Source organism: Engraulis encrasicolus, chromosome 6 (genome assembly GCF_034702125.1).
Source record: "Engraulis encrasicolus isolate BLACKSEA-1 chromosome 6, IST_EnEncr_1.0, whole genome shotgun sequence".
Classification (NCBI taxonomy): Eukaryota; Metazoa; Chordata; class Actinopteri; order Clupeiformes; family Engraulidae; genus Engraulis; species Engraulis encrasicolus.
This window is the reverse complement of record NC_085862.1, coordinates 50,957,680-50,980,072: the sequence shown is the minus strand read 5'-3', so window position 1 is coordinate 50,980,072 and position 22,393 is coordinate 50,957,680. Positions and strand designations below refer to the sequence as shown.

Genomic DNA, 22,393 nt, shown 5'->3' with positions numbered 1-22,393 from the left:
TGAGAACAAGAGAGCAAAGAGGTTAGTGTTGGGGAAGTTATGAATTTGCCCAATGGCACTGTACTGTCATGACCACATAACTTGTCACAACATGAGCTTAATTTGCCTGTTTAGTAACGCTACTTCCGTTAACTTTACTTCTTGACATTTCTAACCTGGCAGTTGAAAATGAGAAAACAGATACGGAACATTGTCTACGGCCATCACTATACTATGTGGAGCACCTCAGCTAATTTGGAATACAGGAAGTGCATATTATTATGAGGCTATGGATGAGGCTGTAGATGTTTTGTTTTATTATATTAGCCAATAAAAGTCATCAGTAAACGTAGTCATGGCAATAGGGCGCTTGGGTTGGCATGGCAACCCTAAGTCAATCAGCTCCGCTGAATCAGAAGGCACAGTTCGTTTGTTTGACTGACAGGTCTAGCAGCAATGATAACCTGTTGTACGTATGTGTTTTCGGCCAGATAGTCTAGTAATGTCAGAATTGGTGGTGGTGATTCACTGACTGTGCTAATGATGACAATAACAGTGACAAAACACCTTAGTGACATGTTTAGTTTTTCACTCTAAAGTACACAAGGCATATGTTTGTCCCTGTGTGAAACGTTGAAGTTACATTTGAATAAAACTATTTCCCCATCAAGGATGGTTATTGTTGCCTTTTATTTCCCCTGTCTCTCTCTATCTGGATATTTTTGTAAGCCTTATTTTAGTCTTGAAATATACTTTTTTGGATATAGGACTTTAATATTCTTTACTTAAGAGACTCAGAAGAGAATATTGACTAATAGCATCTGGTTAACGTTTATGAAAACACAGATAGAGGATGATCAATCAGAAAATGTTTTGGGATTGACTATATGAACAGCTTAATGTCTATCCCATGTCTTTAGCACTCATGTGTGGCCGGAAGTTAGGCAACTTCTCGGACGTTCACTGCTGTCCACAGTGACATAAATCCCTCTTTTCGTGCAGCGGTGTATGCAGGGGATAGTGTGAAATGACATTTCACTTCCTTTGTAGGCCTACAGTATGACCAGTGCTGTATGACAGTACAGCTGACTTTGACATTCACTTCATTCCATCTTCAACCAGCAGATGGCAGGAGAGGAACAGTAAAGTCAGACCCATATACCGTATGAGATATTCTCATATACGGCTCTGAGTTAAGCACCTCTATGCTATACCAAGTGGTGGAATACCATAGGCCTCATAAGGGTATTTCCACCTTTTTTGGAGCCTTCAACCCCCTTCATTTGAATAACAATAATAATGTTAGTTACATTTGTACTTACCAAACATATGGTGTGAACATGTCAAATGATGAAAGTCATTTTCTGTAGACAACATTATTGAGTAAATAGGTGAATGAACTCTCTTTTAAAGATGGATAAACTCTATTCCCAAAATTTGAGAGGCGGGTGAACTCAGTGTACAATACTTGCATTTACCCAGCTCCATAGTAACCCTGCTGCTTGTGCCAAGCCAATTTTGACATTTGTATTTACAATCCCCGTTCAATAAAACTGATTGGCATGTGATTTAATATGATTGAAAAGGTTTTCTTTGGGCTGCCGTCTAATGCGATGGATATTTTATTCATTTGGTATGAAGTTCCATATTACTCTGGAGAACCGTGGGGTGACAAGATGACTTTGGCCTGAATGGCATGGCTCGGCACAGCAGCATTGTAAGAATGGCATTTCGATATGTAACCCGCTGTCTGTGGCATGGCATTTCAATATGCAACCTGTGGTGTCTGTGGTATGGTATGTCAACATGATACCAGCAGAGTGTATGTGTGCCATAGTATATCACCGTGTTATATGTTATATAGTGTGTGGGTGTGTGCGTGCGCGTATGCATGTGTACATCACAGCATGGGTTAAATGTCAATCACACTGAATAGAAAAAGACCACTTCAGTCAGGAGTGAAAGAAATTATTTATTTTCGTCCAAGACCATTCCTGTGGCGTGGAAAACCAATCCCTTGTACTAGATTTCACTTTAGTATCTGAGAAACCAATTTTTCCTGGAGGAACTTTAATGATTGGATCTGTTTTCACCCATTCACTAACGCCTGATGGTGACATATACAGGTAGCCTGGCTAAAGGCCTGCCTCAGCAGTTCCATGTCATTAGTCTGACAGCCCATTAATTCGACATCCCATTAGTCCGACCACACATTATAAAACTATGCCTAAACTAAAACAATTCCTCACCCTAACTGTCAATAAAGGTATGTTCTGTCAGTATAACGCCATTGTTATAATTAGAGTTGTAATTTTGTAAAAGTTAAATGAAAAGTTAAAACTATGACAAAACCAAATTATTTCCTAACCCTAACTGTCAGTAAAGGCTTGTTTTTGCGTGTATATTTTTCTCTGGAAAGATGTGCCTTCATGTAGCCTACCCCAGTAGCCTGAGCGTCCCACATATCTATCGGACTGGTGGGTTGTCAGACCAATGGTGTTCTTGTTATGATCCTCTCTATGGCTTATTGTCGGACTTACGAGTTGTCGGACTAATGGACTGCAGGACCAATTGGCTGACCCCGCTTCGGCACTATTCAAATGTAACACAAAATCGAAATCCTCGCTTGAAGACACACTCTCTATTTGCTGATTGGTTTTGCAAAATTCTGGCTGAGAAAAAAACAATTGTATCACAAGCCAGACACCATTAACAATAAGAAATTAAGTACAAGGGGCAAATTTAGCAGGCTACCATCATGGGAAAACTTTTGCAGTTTTTTTACGACTGCTTACACATAAAACCTTAACATATCCACATTTTACCCCTCACACTCAATTTTGTCAACTTCCTTATGAATCAGCCAAACTCTCCAAAAATTCTCAGTCTTCAAACAGTTTTCTTTCAAGTCATCTTTTTTAATCACTGCTGACAGGTCTTGAACAAATACACAAAACTGTATGGGAAATTCTGGGTCTGAGAATTGAAAATGATGTCATATGTTAACATTTTGAGTGTAAAAAACTAACAATGTATTCTGGTCATCTTCTGCCTATGCCTTTGGCTTCAAGACCTGAAGTCAAGTCTGTTGCCATGGCCCAATTTTAGAAAATGAATTAGCTTATAAGGTTCCTATTACAAATTCCACAACAGAGTAATTTTGTAAGGTTAAACCACTTCCACTTACTGAAAAATAAAACACTTATTTTAATAGCTGTTTTGTTTTATACCAAAAAACTCAAACACAACCACTACAGTATATCAAAAGTTCACAACAATTTTTTACAATCACTCACAACAGCCATATGTACAAAAGTATTTTCAAAGGTACACACTTGTGTGCATCATTAGATACCATATCTATTGGCATCACACAGCAACTTCAGTAACTCCTGGGTATGTGTGGGGGTGTCTCTCTGGACACTAGGTCTGCATCCCCCCTGTATTGAATTGTGTGTGTGTGTGTGTGTGTGTGTGTGTGTGTGTGTGTGTGTGTGTGTGTGTGCGTGCGTGCGTGCGTGCGTGCGTGCGTGCGTGCGTGCGTGCGTGCGTGCGTGCGTGCGTGCGTGCGTGCGTGCGTGCGTGCGTGTTTCATGTGTGTGTGTGTGTTTCATGTGTGTGTTGCGTTAGAGATAGTGATGATTTGGAGCATGTCATGCCCCTTGGCTAGATTTAAGACTGTGAGTGTCTCCTACACAACGCTAGGCATGGGGAGGGGTGTTTCACTGTCACAATGAGGCATCTATTTTGGCAGTGTAGAGCAGTGGGCTAGCACATGGTCATGTGACACTAACCTGATTGGTAATTCTAAATGTGTGGCTTATAATCTCACGTCCAAACCCAAGAGATACTACTTGTCATCTTGAAATCTCAATCTGGAATTTATCAAATTCATCAAATCACACAGGGGGTGACGTGCACCTTCACACAAAGTGCTGCTAATTGTGTCATGGTAACATGGCAAAGAGAGTATGCACTTGCCATATCATGTTTCAACGTCAATGCAGCATTGCTTTGCCATTTTGTCATGACATGAATTTGACACTTTATTTGAGGGTGCCCTTCACATAAGGGTTGACATAAGGGTCACAAGAGTGTTCACGTAAGGCTGTCCTTCATAAACATAACATATATCGTCAAGATTAATGTCTCTGTTAATGTCTATGGCTGTTGTCATTAAGCTTCATTCATTATTCTGTAAGGCCTGCGTTGCAAACACTGTCAACATTGCAAAAACTGAATGACACTTTATTACAACAGCATAAAGATGTTCCTGTTGTGTGTTTTATCATGTCCATACAGTAATAGCCTATACTCTTGTCACTCTTACTTAAATAAAGTGAAAGCCTTCAATATTTCAAATTGAATGGTGGTCAATAGTCATACACAGGTGAATACTGGCGATATCTGGTAAGTCCAGGTTAAGATTCGAAGCTAAGGCTATCTCTTGAGATGGCACTGGTGACAACATTCCATTAACTTTAACAATAAAAGTGCAAAACATTAATACACTTTCCTTTGAGTAGGGCCATAGCAGTTAGGGCGCTGCTAGGAATTCTGGGGCCTCTGAGAGACAATCATTTCGGGCCCCCATCATCATAGTCTTCTGTAGGCCCCTATGAAGCACTGGGCCCCCTGAACTGCCCAGGCCTAACTGCAGAGCCAGAGATAGAGTAGATAGAGGCGCGACATGTTTTGATCTCCAATACGAACAGTGTCACATGATTTTATGATAGCCAAGTCCAACTCTACCATACATTGGCGTTAGCATGGCTAGATAATTCTGCAAAGTTGGCTATTCTGCTGTTGTACTGCAATAAGTTACCATGTTAAGGTCTAATAATAACAGGCCATTGAAACCTGGTGCTTGTAAATATACAAACAATTATTTAATCAACTCCTCTATGATAGTATGTGAGGAGCTATAGCAATAAATAGTTTGTTTGGAACTTTTCAGGGCTTCAGCTCAAAAACCGGGAGATCAGCCATGTTTGACCTTATATGGACACATTTTGCCAGCCTTTGTTTACTATTGAAATGTCGACACTCTCTTTCATACACCACTCTGGCCGACTGTACACCCTCCACCCACGCCCCAACTCCCTAGGCCCCTCTCTCTTAGCAGCGCCCCTGGCCGCACAACAAAAATTACTTTGTGTCAGAGGAAAATTGAGAAGTATTGGCAATTCCTTGGCATCCGGAGAGCACAGCACCCTGTGGTAATGCACCGTAAGCATTATGGAGATCGGCTTTCTAACTAGCCCCTTGGTGGTGGAATGATGAAGGTCCTTCAAGGACGCACAGCCCCAAGACCCCAAGTCTCTAAGTAGATACAGTCTTCACCTTTCAAGTAAGGCCTCAATTCTGTAGCAGTAGTTCTGTAGCTCTTTCTTTTTTGTCTGTTTTGTTTTATTTATTTTTTGAACAGATAATCTCATCTTCGATTTCAGAGATAATGTCACTCATCTTGTGAGAGATATTTCTATTTAAACAGTTATGTAGAAATGAGTGTTCATGTGATCGTTTCCTTTTATTACAGTGTTACAGCATCAGTCCTCAGGCTGGCAATTCCGAATCAAATCCTACAAACAAAAAAGCAGTCAACAAATGTGCCTGCTTGGACCAAGAAAAAGACACTGTAAACAGCCTGCGTCTCACTGGCATCATCACTGACCTGACTGCAGCTGGTGATGATCAAAGCCTTCCATGGGCAGAGGAGGAGGAGGAGGAGGAGGAGGAAGAGGAGAAAGAGGAGGAGGCTCTCACAAAGATGATGCAACAGATGAAAATAGAGTTGACGGAAGAGCCACTAGAAGACCACAGATCTCTAAAAGGAGCAAAAGTCTATTCACAAAAATATACAGGGCAGGGAAGTAGTCCTATCAGCATCAGAGGAACAACATTGACTCCGTGTGTGTGTGTGTGTGTGTGTGTGTGTGTGTGTGTGTGTGTGTGTGTGTGTGTGTGTGTGTGTGTGTGTGTGTGTGTGTGTGTGTGTGTGTGTGTGTGTGTGTGTGTGTGTGTGTGTGTGTGTGTGTGTGTGTGTGTACCCTGTCTACCTGTCCGGGTAGCAGAAGAATCCCATGGCTTTTTCCATCACTGTGCTTGTCTGGGAGTACGTCGCTTTGGATGAAAGCATCCTCTTTGTAGTGATATAACAACACGTAACATATCGTCATGTAATATCACGTCATGCAATGTAACGTTAAGTCACGTAACTTAACGTGATGTAACGTAATGTAGCGTAGCGTAACGCAATGCGCGTATGTATCCTGCTGGCTTGCCGTCATATCATCTTCATGTTGAACTTCCGAGCGCCTCCTTGCCCCCCGCCGGCCGAGGGCCCGTCCACCTTGCGGAAGGAGTACTCGACGGAGAAGTTGTTCTTGTGCTGGCCCTTGCTGCGGCTCCAGATGAAGAGCAGCGTGAAGCAGAACAGCACCACGCCCAGGAAGGTGATGCAGCCCATGGCCGTGGAGATGAGGATGGTCTTCAGGTCCAGCGTGAACTTGAGGAAGACGCGCGTGTCGTTCAGGCTGGTGTCGTTGAGGTCGCTGGCGTAGTACGTGCGGTTGGCCACCAGGGCGGCGTCCGGGGGCGGCCCGCTCACCGTCAGCGTGGCGAAGTAGGTATCGTTGCCACCCGCGTTGCTGGCGATGCAGATGTAGGTTCCGCTGTCTGTCACCTGGGGAGCGGTGGAGAATAGAACAGAATACGTATGAATGGATGATTTTATTCAACCTTCTCAGTTCTTAATAAAATGTAATGATTAAGATCTACACAAACTGCACCACATACTTAAATTAATAAAAAAAAAAACCAAAGCATCAGGATAACACAATAAAGCTCGAAAGCTTATTTCCATTGTGGTCCTTTGTGCAAATATCGCATGCATTTTAAAATGTATATTTTGAGGCTCTGTGAAGATTGTGACACTAATTGAGCAGAAGAGACAGATGGTGTAAGGTTAGTATCTATAAATAACTCTACTACTACTATAAATAAGATGGATTTGGGAGTATTGATATATGGTACTGGCAGAGAGACTGGATTCTGGAAGAGAATCTCTGGTACAGGTGCTTTGTGCAATGTGGCCCACACATCACTCATTTAAAATAAATACATTTAAAGACACTGAATTCCATTTCACCTGTGCATAGCGGATCTCCAGTGTGCCCTCGGGCAGGACGGTGACGCGGCCGGCGCTCTTGGTGGTGATGCGCCGGCGCTGCGGTGAGATCCAGAAGATGATGGGCGTGGGCTCCCCCTCTGCATGGCAGGCAAATGCCACCACCTGCCCTTCACGTGCGTTCACCTGTAGTAAAACAGACAAGCTTCAGTCAAAATTAAAGAGACCATAAGATAACATCAACATAACATCTTCACTTTTGAAAGGCTCAAAAGGTAAGGATGTTGACGGCTTCCAATGTTTAACATACATTATATCGATGTAACATAGAGTTGTGAGTAGACTTTGCTCAAGTAAGCGAGAAGCCAGTAGGGTCATAGTTTGTGTGGTCATAGTTTAAGGACCACCATATAAGGATGTTAACAGCTTCCAACATTTAAAATAGGCCACAAGGAGACAGAGCGGCCAGCTGTGTGTGTGAATGTGTGTGTGAGTGTGGAGCTGTTTGTGTGTGTGTAACAGATGCCAGCTGGCAGAGCTAGGTATGGATCATTAGAGAAAACTACTGTACCTCCCGACACCTCCTACAGATGCACTACTGACTGAGCAAGCAGCCCTGTTTTTAGGCCACAGTAGCATGTCTCCCTCCTCCCATGAGTTCCAGACTAGATCTGGTCTGCACAAGATGACCCCGGGAAACAGAAGCTCTCACCTGCTGCAACCTTCGGTTGCGGATCTTGGGCCGCTGGCAGGTGAAGTGGTGGTCAAAGATCGCCGCGTCCGAGAAGGCGCTGAGGGCTTTCCCCTGCACCTCCACTGGCGCAGCGCAGACCGGCGATTGCCCGTCGAAGTCCAGCGTCTTGCGGCGCTGCAGGATCCACAACAGCCGGCAGTCGCAGGCCAGCGGGTTGCCGTCCACCCGCAACATCTCCAGGGTGTTGACCGAGTGGAACGAGCCTTCCTCCAGCGTGACCAGGTCGTTATCCGACAAGTTTAGCAGCCGCAGCTGCCGCAGGCCGCCCAGGCCGAAGTGCTGCACCTGCACCAGGTGAGAGCCTACCAGTTGGAGCTCCTTGAGGCGCACCAGGTCCCTCAGGGCCCAGGACTCCAGCACCGAGATGCGGTTGTAGGACAGATTGAGGCTGGTGAGGTGGGCCTGGTTGCGGAGGGCCCCCGTGGGCACGCTGGTGATGTTGGTGTGGGTGATGGAGAGCCAGGAGAGGTTCAGGCCCTGGAAGCTGTGGGGGGAGATGTACTCCAGCAGGGGCCAGTGGTCAATCTCCAGGCCCCGAAGGCCTCCAAGCTTACGGAAGTTCTGCTCCTCCAGAGCCGCCACACTCAGGTGGCGTAGTCGGAGGATGGACAGGTTGCGCAGGTAGGACAGCGACTGGCCAGAGATGGAGGTGAGGTTGCAGCGCTCGATGGTCAGCTCCCGCAGCCCCACCAGCCCCAGGAAGGCCTTGTTGGAGATGTACACCAGGTCATTGTCCCCAACCTAACATAAGATAAGGTAAGGTGAGGGGTCATACGTTAAGTACTCTCACATATGTTAAGTTATAATAAGTACAATTCTCAGTGAAGATTGAAGCTGTGCAGAAAGAAGAGATTAACTCATACTACAGCACACACGCAGATCCCATTGTTGATCAAATACAGTACATATGTATAATACATATGCATCAATTATATTCTGATACTATAGAAGTATACTAATAATTATAATGTATGCAGATGATCAAAAATAAACCAATAAATAAACACACCTCCAGATTCCGCAAGCTCTTCAGGTCCTGGAAGGTAAAATCGAGCAAGATAACGATCTTATTATCGCTCAGGTCGAGCGTGGTGAGGTTGGCGAGGCGCGAAAACGCCCCCATGGGCACGAGCTTCAGCTGGTTGGCACGCAGTCTCAGCACCCGTAGGCTCTGCAGCTCCGAGAAGGCATTGGGCTCCAGCACGCTGATGCTGTTCTCGCTCAGGTCCAGTTCTTCTAGCCGCGCGTAGGCTGCCAGGTCCCCATGCTCCACCCAGCGCAGCTTGTTGCCCCGAAGGTCCAGGAGACGGGTGTCGGCAGGGATGGCCTCGGGGATGGTGCTCAGCCGCTTGTGGCCGCACAACACCGCCCTCTCCTTGGGAACGCAGTCACAGCGCAGCGGGCAGCCCAGGTTCTGTTCAGATTACAGAGGATGACAATTAGTTAAATCGAAAGGAATGGACAGAGGAGAATAGGGCAATAAATCAAAAAACGTACACAAACAACAATTATTTATTCCTTAAGCACATGGCAATTAGCTAATAGCATGTATTATTGTTTGTTGTAATTACTATTTATTCAAGAAAAGGATTTTGTGTTTGCAAAGTTGTCATAAGAGTCGTAAAGAGTGCCATATTGTCCATCTCCCTGTGTGTGTGTGTGTGTGTGTGTGTGTGTGTGTGTGTGTGTGTGTGTGTGTGTGTGTGTGTGTGTGTGTGTGTGTGTGTGTGTGTGTGTGTGTGTGTGTGTGTGTGTGTGTGTGTGTTTGTGTTTAATTGTCACCCGCAAGGTGTAATTGCTCAATAAATAAGCCATTAGCCAGACCGAGTGTAATCTCCCTAGGTCCTTCCTGAGACGGGCTCAGAGCCGACACACACACACACACACACACACACACACACACACACACACACACACACACACACACACACACACACACACACACACACACACACACACACACACACACACACACACACACACACACCTTCCTTCCTTAGACAGCCTCAGAGACAAGGTACACACACGGTGTGGATACGATGTGCAAATATTTGTTGTTGTCAGTGCCCTACCTGGGATTGTGCCGGCCATGCCTGCAGTTGGATCAGCAACAGCAGCAGGTAGAGCCTGAGTTTGGGCACGGGTACAGGTGAGGGCACGGCAGCGGGCACGGGCACACCCAGGCTGGGATGGCACGCCATGCCACCACTACCGCCCCCCTCCTCCTCGCTCTTCTCCTCTGCACCTCGTTGTCCTTCAATGGCAGTGGGTCACTAAGCCAGGTACCTGCACACACAGAGACACAGCACGCGACATGATTAGAAAATGTGAGGCATCTGCAAAGAGACAAAGATGGCTACAAGATGATTAGCAAGCAAACAATCACATTTGACACTTCACTGTGGTCATGTGGAAAAGAGATGGCCTTACAGGTTCTCTCAAGTGTCAGATACCTCTGATTCCAACTTCAGAATTAGACCGGAAGAAGTCTGACAGAAGAGCAGGCGAAACATCTTTCAAGCTAAAAAATGATTTGCAGTTACCTACAACTCTTTTGACCAAAATGACCTGGATCAATGAGAATCACCAACCCCAATGCCAACCCTAATCTGTACACAGACAGCCACACATGTGCAGAAGCACCAGATTTCATGGTTTGCACATTTCAATTTCAACTTACCTCCTTCTTGGGTTGAGTCACACCAGGAAAACACACACACACACTCACACACACTGGCACAAGCACAAGCAGAGAAGCTTTTTGTGATGAGCACATTTCAATTTCAACTTTCATCGGGTGAGTCACTACCCCAGGCACTTACACACAGAAACACAGACACACACAAACACAGAAACGCACAGTCGCGTGCACACACAAGCAAAAGCTGAAGACCCTCTTTTTGTGATAAGAACATTTTGGATTCAAACTTGCACCCTCTGAGGTCTGCCCTGCTCCCTGCTGAATGGATTAATCTTTCAGCTCTTCTGTCAACACTGCCATGGCCCATGATGATTATCAGCACTGGGCTTAATTGGAGTGCCTCATCTGCTAATGGACAGATTAAACATTTAGCTCTTCAATCAACACCGTTTGAAACATCATCGCCTGCTAAAGAGCGGCCTAGATCTAGATTTGTACTGTTTCTTTTTTCCAGGGATTTACTGTGAGTAGTACAGTAGAGAGGAGGTGGTTGATCTAATAGCTATTAAGTTATTGGTTCTTGCCCCGTTTCTGGGATGTACAGCCGTTCAAGGAATCACTTTCAGTGTAATTAGTGTGTACCAAGGCTCTCGTATTGATCAGAGTAGAGTAATGGTATTGGCAATTGCAGTTTAACCGGTTCAAACTCTTTATTCATGCTAGCGGTGAGGTTTCCCAAGGCAGCCCAGAAACCAATTAGACCAAGCGTTTTCTGAATGATTGCATGGCATTCGTGTCGTAATGCTGCTAAATGTAATCGTAACACAACTACTTATCTTATGAGGCACAGTGACTTATTAGAGCAGCACTGCTGTCTGGTGATGTGAAACTGGCAAGAGTTTAATACTACACAGCAAATATAGTTTGGTCGAAAAAGAAAATAGAACATGCCTTGTTTTTCCTCAGGCAAGTCATTAAGTGTGATGCTGTCTGGAAAATCAGGTTACTCCACCAGTCAGGTGTCACAGATTTCCTTTAAACACAGAAAAGAAGAGACAGGCCATTAACCTTTAAAAGCCAGAGGGGCGACAGAGTGATGCAATGGATGTAAGATGTGATGAAAGTACAGGTGGCTCTTCAAGGCTTTGATACTTGTCACTATACAGTTCTCTGTAGTACAACGTGACTAAATGACAAGGCCATGAAGTAGCAAAGAGTATCAGAAAGGTTTAAGGCAAGGCCCTGCGAAGGGAAATTCTATTTATTATGCATGTAAGAATGAGAAATGTAATTCCAATTTGTTTGTGTATCCAGCATGTAAAGAACTGACAAATAAATCAGACTTTGACATGGACTTTGACTTCGACTTCTGTACCGTAATTTCCGGCTTATAAGCAGCACCTGAATATAAACCGCATCCACTAAAATTAAGGAGAAAAAAAGTACATACTGTATATTGGCCACACCACTTAATAAGCCACGGGTGTCCAAAGAGTTAGTTCCAGAGCTAAAAACATTAACTCTGGATCTAACTCTGTTCACTTTGTTCTTGTCACATGTGTGAGCCTGCACCCAACGCGAGCGTGGCCCAGGAAACGGGGTAGATGCGGCAGAGTGCGACAGCGCCTGCTGAGGAGAGGCAGCCAGTGTGGCAGCTTTTGTGATATGAAAAATTCAAAAAGAGGGCCTGCGCCTTTCAATGTGGCTTTAGTTATGTGGTGGTTGCTTTGGGCGCTGCATTTGCTCCCGACTTTGCCAATCTTTTTCTAGGCATGTTGGAAGAGAGGTACATCTATGCTAACAACATTTTTTCTAACAACATCCTCTTTTACAAACGCTACATTGACGATTGTCTTCTAGTGTGGCAGGGCTCGGAACAACTGCTAAATTCCTTTCTGCTGTATATGAACTGCCTGCACAACACCATCAAGTTCAACATGGAATGTGACCCTCACAAAGTCAGTTTTTTAGATACTTGGGTGATTTTTGAAAACAACTCCATACACACATCCCTGTATGTCAAACCTACCGACAAGAATAGCATATTACATGCTTCCAGCCTTCACCCTTCCTCTTTGAAACAAGGACTGCCCTATAGCCAATTTCTAAGGGTCAGGCGAATATGCAGTGATGACAATGACTTCCAGACTGAATCTGAAAAAATGTACACACAATTTTTGGACAGGGGGTATGACAGGAAAACATTGGACCAGGCACTGACCAAAGTGAACCAGACACACATGGGGACCCTAACTAGCAAGAAAAAGAAAGAACACTCTCTGATATGTTGCACTACCTACACCCCCCTCAGCAACCAGATCACACAGATCATCAAAAAACATTGGAATGTTCTCAACACAGATCCTGTATGTTCATCCTTGTTCAAAGAGCTTCCATTGTTCACCCATTCCAGGTCGAGAAACATTCGGGACATTCTAGTTCATGCCGACACCTTTGACCACTCCAAGGCGCCAAAAGACAGACTTGATGCTGCTGTGGGGTTTTTTCCTTGCCGTAACTGTACATCTTGTACCACCACAGGCAGCAAGAAGACCAGCAAATTCACGTGCCATGTGTCGGGCAAAGAATATAACATCAACAAATTCATCACCTGCAGCTCTTCTTCTGTGATCTACTTACTATCATGCCCCTGCGGCCTACAATACATCGGCAAGACCAACAGGCAACTGAGGGTCCGCATAAATGAACACAGGAGCGCCATCTCCAGGAATGACCCAAAGTCACCCATTGCCAGACATTTCTCCACAGCACCACACACCACGGCCCAACTGCAATTCATTGGGATTGACCGTGTGACCCCCAGCCGCAGAAACCGTGCTGTGGAATCCAAATTATTACAATGTGAAGCCAAATGGATTTTTTATATGCAAACATTGTCTCCCAAGGGCCTCAATGAGGATTTGGACTTGACCTGTTTCCTATAATTGTTTTTGCCTTGCTGAATCATGATTTTTTAAAAATATAGACACAGCATGATACAAAAGTCTAATCTGTTTTGCTGTGATTATGATTGAGCACATGATCTACTGTTTTTTAAACTATTATTAATCACTGTCATCTCTCCATACAGCAACTGAATCGCCCATCATTGAATACGTGTCCTGATTGGCTATTCGTAACTGATTGCCTCCTGACTTCTGATGTCACTTCCTTTTTAAACCTCTGTGAATGTTTGTTCTGTTTTTTTTGCACTGAGGATGGGATCACCCGAAACGTTTGCACCTTTGTAAATACTGCACGGCATATTGTGAGATCATTAAAAACCCACTTTATTTGGGCATCTCTTTTCAAGTCTTTTTTGAGTGCGAGCTTTTGTGATATGCACAGGAATTCTCATCCACATGTACATCTGCTTGTACGAGGCTACGGCAAGCGATGTGGGACAAATGTATGGCAGAAACCGAATGTCAACATAAACAGAGATTACACAATCTTCAATATGGTCAGCAAATGTTTTGGGACTGTCATTTATGTTATGCCTGCACTTTGGAATTAGATCAGAGTCTTTTTGTTACACCGGTATTACAAATTACCGTAGTACAAATGATGCCATAAGTAGCATCACCCATCTCGTACAGAAACATCTGGAGGACCCAAAGGCCTACGTTCGTTTATTATTTATTGATTTTAGCTCAGCTAACACAACAATACAGCCCTTTTTACTATTAGAGACATTTAAGAACATGGGTGTTAGCTCTTTTATTATAAAATGGCATTATTCCTTTTCAACAAACAGGACGCAATGCGTCAAAGTTAACAATGCAACCTCACAAACTAAGTGCATAAGCACATGGGCGCCCCAAGGTTGTGTAAGTTCTCCCGTCCTCTTCACCATTTACACAAATGAGTGCGTGAGCACACACACACACACACACACACACACACACACACACACACACACACACACACACACACACACACACACACACACACACACACACACACACACACACACACACACACACACACACACACACACACACACACACACACACAAGTACATTGTCAAATTCTCAGACAACACTGCAATCCTAGGGCTACTATACAAAGATCAGGATACAGCATCATACCACTCGGAGATACAACAGTTTGTTGACTGGTGTGATGCCCACCATCTTGTTGTCAATGTTAGTAAAACCCAGGAAATTATATTTGACCCAAGAGCAGTCTCCAACACAAGCCCAGTACTGATACATGACACCCCCATATGCCAGGTTTCCTCCTACAAATACCTTGGTGTCTTCATGGACAGTGCACTGCATGGCAGGTCCACATAGAGAGTCTTTGCACTAAGCTCCAACAGAGTATGTACTTTTTAAGACGACTAAGGCTGTATGGTGTTAATAATAGGCTTCTGTTTTTATTTTTCCAAATGATTTTAGAAAGTGTGATTCAGTATGGTGTCCAAACATGATATGGGACTTTAACTGTTCAGCTAAAAAACAAGCTAGGGCGTCTGGTTAAAACTGCTCTGAAGATTGTTGGTCAACAGGACCAGGGATACATGCAGTCCCTCTTTGAAAAATCAGTGCTCAGGGAGGCACTAAAGATCCTAGAGGACACCACACATGTCCTCCATCATGAATTCACCTGCTTCCCTCAGGCCGACGCCTCAGGACATTAAACTGCAGACTAGTAAAATATAAGAACTCCTTTGTCCCAACCGCCGTAAGATTGCTTAATGAAAGATAGACACGCCATACTCACACAGTGCAGTGCACAGTTCAATGTCTCTATGTTTTTTATGTTTTTTATGTTGTATGAATGTATGTGAGTACTGACTCTGACTCTGACATGCAAAAATCTATGAATAGCCATTTCATTATATATAAGCTATCATATAAGCAGCAGGGTTCAAAGCATGAGAGAAAAGTATAGCGTCTTACAGGCCAGAAATTACGGTAGTCTGTTTACACAGCATGACAGCTCAATGTGCCTCACATGGACGACAAAAACAATAATATAAATATCACTAGTTGTTTTGGATTTATATGTAGAAGCGTGTGGTCTATGTCCAGAAATATAAAAACTGGGGAAAGATGAAATGTTCTCTCTGGGAAGACTAAATGCCCTAAAGTTCCTTGAAACTTAGCTCTTTTCACTAAGATGGCATGGATGATTGAGGGGAGTCTTTCAAGAGACATCAATCTTTAAGAGACAATATCTTCTCAGACAGTTGTGAAGATGTTTACTGACCACTCTGGGTTAACATGCTCACTAAACCGCTTACGTTGAATACCTCCCTTCCCTTCTGAAGCCTGCCGACCTCAAGACATGCACCCAGACCCACCCAGCTGGAGAATACAGATGTGTGCCAGCAGTCTATCTTTAGACTTGTTCACTCTATGTATCAGTGACAGATGTCATATGATTAACATACACAAGTAAAAACACACAAATCAGTTTGGTCTGTATGTGAAGCCAGTCTCATTTCAGTAAGTAAGTACGTATCATTTTCTCAAACAGGAACACTAAGTGCTGTTCTGTCTAACTTTGGTTCAACTTCACCATGTTTTCTATGTTCTCTTTACATTGACAGTGACTGTATGAAAAATGTATAAATGACACATGCTAAAATCCTTCAAATAACCACACACATGCTGTTTGGCCATCTTACCCCAACCTCAGACAGTTTTCTTTTGTTTGTTTGTTTAGCATCATGGGTCATATAGCCTCTTGTTAGACCCAATCACTAGCCTGGACAGACTAAAATATAGTCTGGCAACCATCTATTCATTTTCTCGTACTGTAGGGGAGGTTGCTGTGGACTATTTGAATCTTGATCTTTCATGTCTGGTGTTGACATGGTGGAACTGTAAACCTCAAACTTTTGTTTATAGTAATATGTCTTGTGCTCCCTCCCCATTCTTTGTTTGGGTTCCCAAACTCAGGCGAAGATTTTAGTGAGATTTTTCATGTTGTCCTTCAGATTAGAACGAGTGCACACAACAGTATGGAAATTCACGGGCTAAATCACTATAATCTCTTTAAAATGAATAAATGCCACATGCCAAGCACAAACACACAAAGTTCATATTGACAAGAATATGAGCATGAATATCTGAGACATGCACATGTCTGTTGTAATGTACAGGAGACAGCAATGTCATTCACTACTTTCACACCTGTTCCTGTGAGAAATATGGTTTACAATAAATTAAAATCTCAGCTGTTAGCCTACTGGTAAACCTCAATGTTTGGGATGCCAGAGATGTGTGGCAGGCAAAGTTGTTGCAAGTAACATTCATGCAAAATGTCAACAACTCATAAAAGAGAAACCCCTTCATGGCACTGTAGTGCATAATGAAAATCCCGCAGTAGTGCTAAACTCCACGACGCCAGAGAGACAACCCACAAATAGAAGCAAGGAACAAAATGCTAATTGTTAATTGGCTGGTCTTTAGTTTCTGGTATGGCAGTGTGCAACAGAAGGCTAACAAGTGAGTGACATTCTTGAAAAATGTCAACAGGTCAAAAAACAGCAGGAAACGATTTGCTGAATATAGGTAGGGCCTACAGTAAAACTGTAACTACAGTACTCTACATGATTTGCAACCACAAGCAGCAGCAGGTCAGAGAGAATTCAAAGTATTAATAACAAATCATGATACAGCAGGAAAAGTTTTACTGTACTAACTGTTACAGTACATGTCATGTTCAACTGTACATGATTTGCAGTTTCACTACGACCACGTGAAGTCGAGCGAGCTGCCTGCTCCTGTTTCAGAATGCAGCCATGGGCACGAGATGTAAATATATCCGTCAACAACCTCTGCTCTGCACTGCTCTCTCTCTCTCTCTCTCTCTCTCTCTCTCTCTCTCTCTCTCTCTCTCTCTCTCTCTCTCTCTCTCTCTCTCTCTCTCTCTCTCTCTGTCCCCCCCTCTCTCTTTGCCTGTGTCACATTGTGATGGGCTTATCAGGTCATAAAAATCAACCGTTAAATAAGCAGCCATCCAATCAGACAGCCTCTAAAGTGTTATGGGCGGATGTGTAAACAGATCACGTCTTATCCGAAGTACAGTGTGTCGTCACTGCGCAGCTTTGAAGGACAAAAGTGCCCCGCATGCTCTGTGTCTTTGTGTCAAGTCCACTGTGTCAATATAGTCTTTCAGAGTTGGACGTGACCCCCTCCCCCGTAAATACAATTTGTTGCCACTATGCAGCAAAGCTCAGCACAGCACACAGTGCGCACACACTCACCTCTAGCTGAAATGTCCAGACAGGGCCGCCCAGGCCAGCCAGACACCGTCTCCAAATGCCAAAACGTTATTAAACACTGACTGACACAGCAAGCCCAGTTCCAAGCCCCTCCAAGCTCGGACCCACCTCTCCCCACTCCCCACAAAGCTTCTACAGCCCTACCACCCCACCCTTGTACTGCCAGTGCTGGCCCCTACCTCTTACCACCAGTACCGCCAACCCCTTACCCCCTGCTGCTAATGCCCCTTCACCCTTTGCGGCTTGGCAACAAACATCTCGAGTGACTCTGGACACATGACCAACCACCACCACCACCACCACCATAGCCACCTCACTCATCCATCCACCCAGCCGACCAATGCCCCTTCATCTCCACCCCCAAACCACTCCCTTACACCAGCCGGTATCAGGTGGCTCTGGGATGATGACACCCCCACCCACCAAACACTCACCACTCCACCCTCCACTTCTGACAGCCCTCCAACAAACACATTCCTCGTCCGTACCACCTTCCACCATCACCACACAGCACTACCACCCACCCAACTAGCCCTGATGACCAGACACAAATGACACCCACCCTCAAACACCCACAGTCACAGTCCCCCACACCAACACCCATCGGGTGCCATGCGGCAGTAATGAGATTCAACACCAACTGCCCTTTCTCCATCTGCCAGCACTTTACCTTTAAGGCTGTATACATCACCTCAAAACTAGATTGACTGGATTCCATGAAAAAAACTGTATTGAAACGTTGCTTCACGAAACTTAAATAGCTTCTAAGCTCTTTACTGCCACAGGGTATCTGGGATTCAGCCTATTGCATCACATTTCATCATATTTCATATGGAATTGCAGTCACATGTTTCTGATTCCGTGTCTCTGAAACCCTCCATCCACATTGACTAACAAAATGTTCTCCAACACTACCCACAATCCTCTCCGGGCCGCAACAGCTGGGCATAGCATCCTATTAGCAGCTAATTAGCGCTGGCACAGCGGCCAAGAGGGGGCAGAGACAGGGGGTCGCGGTCAGATTCCTCACCCTCCTCTCTTCCGATTGCAGCCCCCGGCCCCAGGCCCCTGGCCCCTGGCCCTGGCCCCTGACTGAGCAGCACAGCGCAGCTCGTTATGAAGCCCAACGGAAGAGAAGAGAAAATAAGATGAGACTTCTGTTTCACTCTGCTTACCACTCTGCCCGTGAACCCTATACCCCCCATGAGCCTACTACATCCCCATACCTCCACCACACACCCTCCACTCAACTCCACAGCCCACCGCACCGCACCACAGCTACACTACAGTATACCACACTCCTCTCCTCTCCTCCACACTCCTCTCCTCTCTTCTCTTCTCTTCTCTTCTCTTCTCTTCTCTTCTCTTCTCTTCTCTTCTCTTCTCTTCTCTTCTCTTCTCTTCTCTTCTCTTCTTTTCTCCTCCTCTCCTCTCCTCTCCTCTCCTCTCCTCTCCTCTCCACCACAAGCCTGTGGCTTCTCTGGAGGATGATTGATGGCCTCGCTCCACTTCTGTTGACTGTCTACAAGGCATATTTCAGGTCTGCTATCGCACGCACACACACACACGCACACACACACAGACAAGCAGACAGACTGACAGGCAGACACACACACACACACACACACAAGTAGATAGACACACAGACAGACAGGCACGCAGACAGACAGGCACGCAGACACCGCACACGCACACACACACACACACACACACACACACACACACACACACACACACACACACACACACACACACACACACACACACACACACACACACACACACACACACACACACACACACACACACACAGGCACACAGGAACACACGCACATACACACACACACACACACACACACACACCCCTTCTCACTCCTCACCGAAACGGAGCCCCATTAAGTTTAACGGCCTCGTTCCACATAGCTTGGTGGCAATGGGATTAACGCAAGGCCAAGAGAAATATTTCCCTTAACTGATACGGCCGTTAAACACGGCAGCCCCTGAGTGTGACTGATGTGGCGTTCTCGTCACCCTGTTGTCACTATCTGGATAGACGTGCTTGGTAAAGCTCGCTCTCGGTAGTCACTCAATGCTCATTTCCCAGTGATTCCAGTAATGCATTCCACCATTAGACTAGTCATCTAAAAAGCAGATTCAGGAATGCCATCATATAGTCAGTATAGCCAGAATTAACATTCTATTCTATTCTATTCTATTCTATTCTATTCTATTCTATTTTGACTAGTGACACTGTCAGAAAAGCTTTACTTTTTATACTATGTATTCTTATATTCACTCTCGAAGTCATTCAATTCTCATTTCTCCTGGACTCAAATCAAAGGTCCTCAATCAATGATTGAAGAAAAGAGAGGCTGAATTAGCTTAAACATCTTCCACTGCATAAACATGAAAATGGGAGTGGGAGCGCGCGAGAGTTTATCAGAGGGAGTAAGAGAGCGAGAGTGCTTGTGCAGGCCTTTGATCATTCCTCCACACCACTCCTATTTGAAACGTCTTCGTGCAGCCCTTAAGAGGTCGAGCATAAAATTAAAATTTACACGCTCACTGGCAGCTTTATGAGTGGTGACTTTGATAGAATGTTTGTGCTTCTTTAGTGCCCCCTGTTGGGCACAGCAAGAAGCTGAGCGGGCACATACACACACACACACACACACAGACATCAAATTACCACCTCCGCATATAATAGCACAAGCTCAGCCTCAGCCTCAGGGCTGGAAAAGTCGATTAAAACTTCCCCTCCTAAGTTTCGCATCGTGCAGACTTATGAAAACGAATTTGTCACTGCTTCACTTGTTCGTTTGCTTTTCTCAAGGCGACGGCCAGCCACATATCAACAGAGGGTGGTGGGTTGGGTAAGTGAGATTGATAGAAGAGCAAGGGAGGGCGAGAGAAAGAGAGAGAAGGAGAGAGAGCAAAATATACAGGGTGCGATAAAATGAGAGTGAGAGAGAGAGGGGGTGGGAGAAGGAGAGAGAGCAAAACATACAGAGAGCGATAAAATGAGAGAAAGTGAGAGAAAGGAAATTAGGAAGACAGAGAGAGAGAGAGACAGAGACAGAGACAGAGAGACGGAGTAAGAGACAGACACAGAGAGAGATTCTCTCCCCTACCCAAACTACTGTATATAGGACTGAAAAAGGCAAGTCTCTCTACAGAACCATGACATAGCATGACAGCAGTTTAGAGGTGCCCGACAGCCAATGAGGTTTGGCTTTATGCTTCTGCATTGGAGGTACCAGCCAGTTAGGTCTCCTTTTATGCTGTTGCTTCGCTCGTTTCTTGGGCTTGCATGGAGGTTTGATAAGGGCTAGAATTGTATTGTGTTTGTGTGTGTACATGAATGACATTAACAGTTGGAGTTTATTGGACAGTATGAGCACCGTACTAGGATGTGTGTGTGTGTGTGTGTGTGTGTGTGTGTGTGTGTGTGTGTGTGTGTGTGTGTGTGTGTGTGTGTGTGTGTGTGTGTGTGTGTGTGTGTGTGTGTGTGTGTGTGTGTGTGTGTGTGTGTGTGTGTGTGTGTGTGTGTGTGTGTGTGTGTTGACTGTGGTGTGTGTGTGTGTGTGTGTGAATGTGTGTGTGTGTGTGTGTGTGTGTGTGTGTGTGTGTGTGGTGTGTGTGTGTGTGTGTGTGTTGTGTGTGTGTGTGTGTGTGTGTGTGTGTGTGTGTGTGTGTGTGTGTGTGTGTGTGTGTGTGTGTGTGTGTGTGTGTGTGCGCGAGTTGATGGAGATCAAGAGAGGCAAACAGTGAAGAGAAAATTGTGTTTGGACGATGTAGTGTAATGACGTCTGTGTGTGCTTGTGCGTGTGCGTGCATGTGTTTATGTGAGTGTGATGCCTGTGTGCCTGCCTTCTTGCCTGCATGCCTACATGTCTGTCTTTCTGTCTGTCTGTCTGTCTGTCTGTCTGTCTGTCTCTCTCTCTCCCTCTCTCTCTCTCTCAGGCTTGCATAACTGCCACTAATGAAAGAGTTACATTGGCAAATGTGTGTATGAAACAGACTCACAAATATGTGTGCTCACACAGAGAGAGAGAGAGACACACACACACACTGCTGGCTGCTGAACAGATGTGGTGCGAGGAGGAGAGGTGTGAGCTGACCACATGTTCTCCACATCATTACATGAAATTAGTCAGAACATCGGAGAGGAGGGTGTCAGTGGGCACCGGTGGGCTGTGTGTGTGTATGTGATAACTCTTTGGACAACTGTGTAATTAGCTGAACTGGATTAGGTAGTGTGTGTGTGTGTGTGTGTGTGTGTGTGTGTGTGTGTGTGTGTGTGTGTGTGTGTGTGTGTGTGTGTGTGTGTGTGTGTGTGTGTGTGTGTGTGTGTGTGTGTGTGTGTGTGTGTGTGTGTGTGTGTGTGTGTGTGTGTGTGCGTGCGTGCGCGTGCGTGCGTGCGTGTGTGTGTTGGGGGGTTTACAGTGGTAGCGCTTCAACCACTCAAATGTTCTGCTGAATTATCCTCAAAGCAAGCCAGCCAATCAGGTTCTCTCTAGTACTGACTCCGAATCGAGCATGACTCACCGAACTCTGTGCTCTCCCTGGTACTTACATAACCACAGATGAAGCACACACATACACAACCACGCGCACACACATGCGCGCGCGCACACACACACACACACA

At 45.1% G+C, this 22,393-nt stretch overlaps 1 protein-coding gene across 2 annotated transcripts in view; it reads right to left on the bottom strand.

The window, feature by feature from the left end:
* Positions 1-6,057: 6,057 nt before the first annotated feature.
* lingo3a (leucine rich repeat and Ig domain containing 3a) overlaps positions 6,058-22,393 on the bottom strand; it is an 80,138-nt gene continuing 63,802 nt past the window's right edge. The window contains exons 1-6 of one of the 2 annotated variants that reach the window (XM_063200289.1): positions 17,726-17,794; positions 9,935-10,148; positions 8,872-9,276; positions 7,821-8,603; positions 7,130-7,294; positions 6,058-6,664 (exon numbers count right to left, since the gene is read on the bottom strand). In XM_063200289.1, the coding sequence (XP_063056359.1) occupies positions 6,266-6,664; positions 7,130-7,294; positions 7,821-8,603; positions 8,872-9,276; positions 9,935-10,063 (1,881 nt within the window). In that variant the 5' untranslated portion in view covers positions 10,064-10,148; positions 17,726-17,794 and the 3' untranslated portion in view covers positions 6,058-6,265. Of the gene's footprint in view, positions 6,665-7,129; positions 7,295-7,820; positions 8,604-8,871; positions 9,277-9,934; positions 10,149-17,725; positions 17,795-22,393 lie in introns of those variants that run through there. The other variant, XM_063200288.1, reaches the window with a different exon arrangement.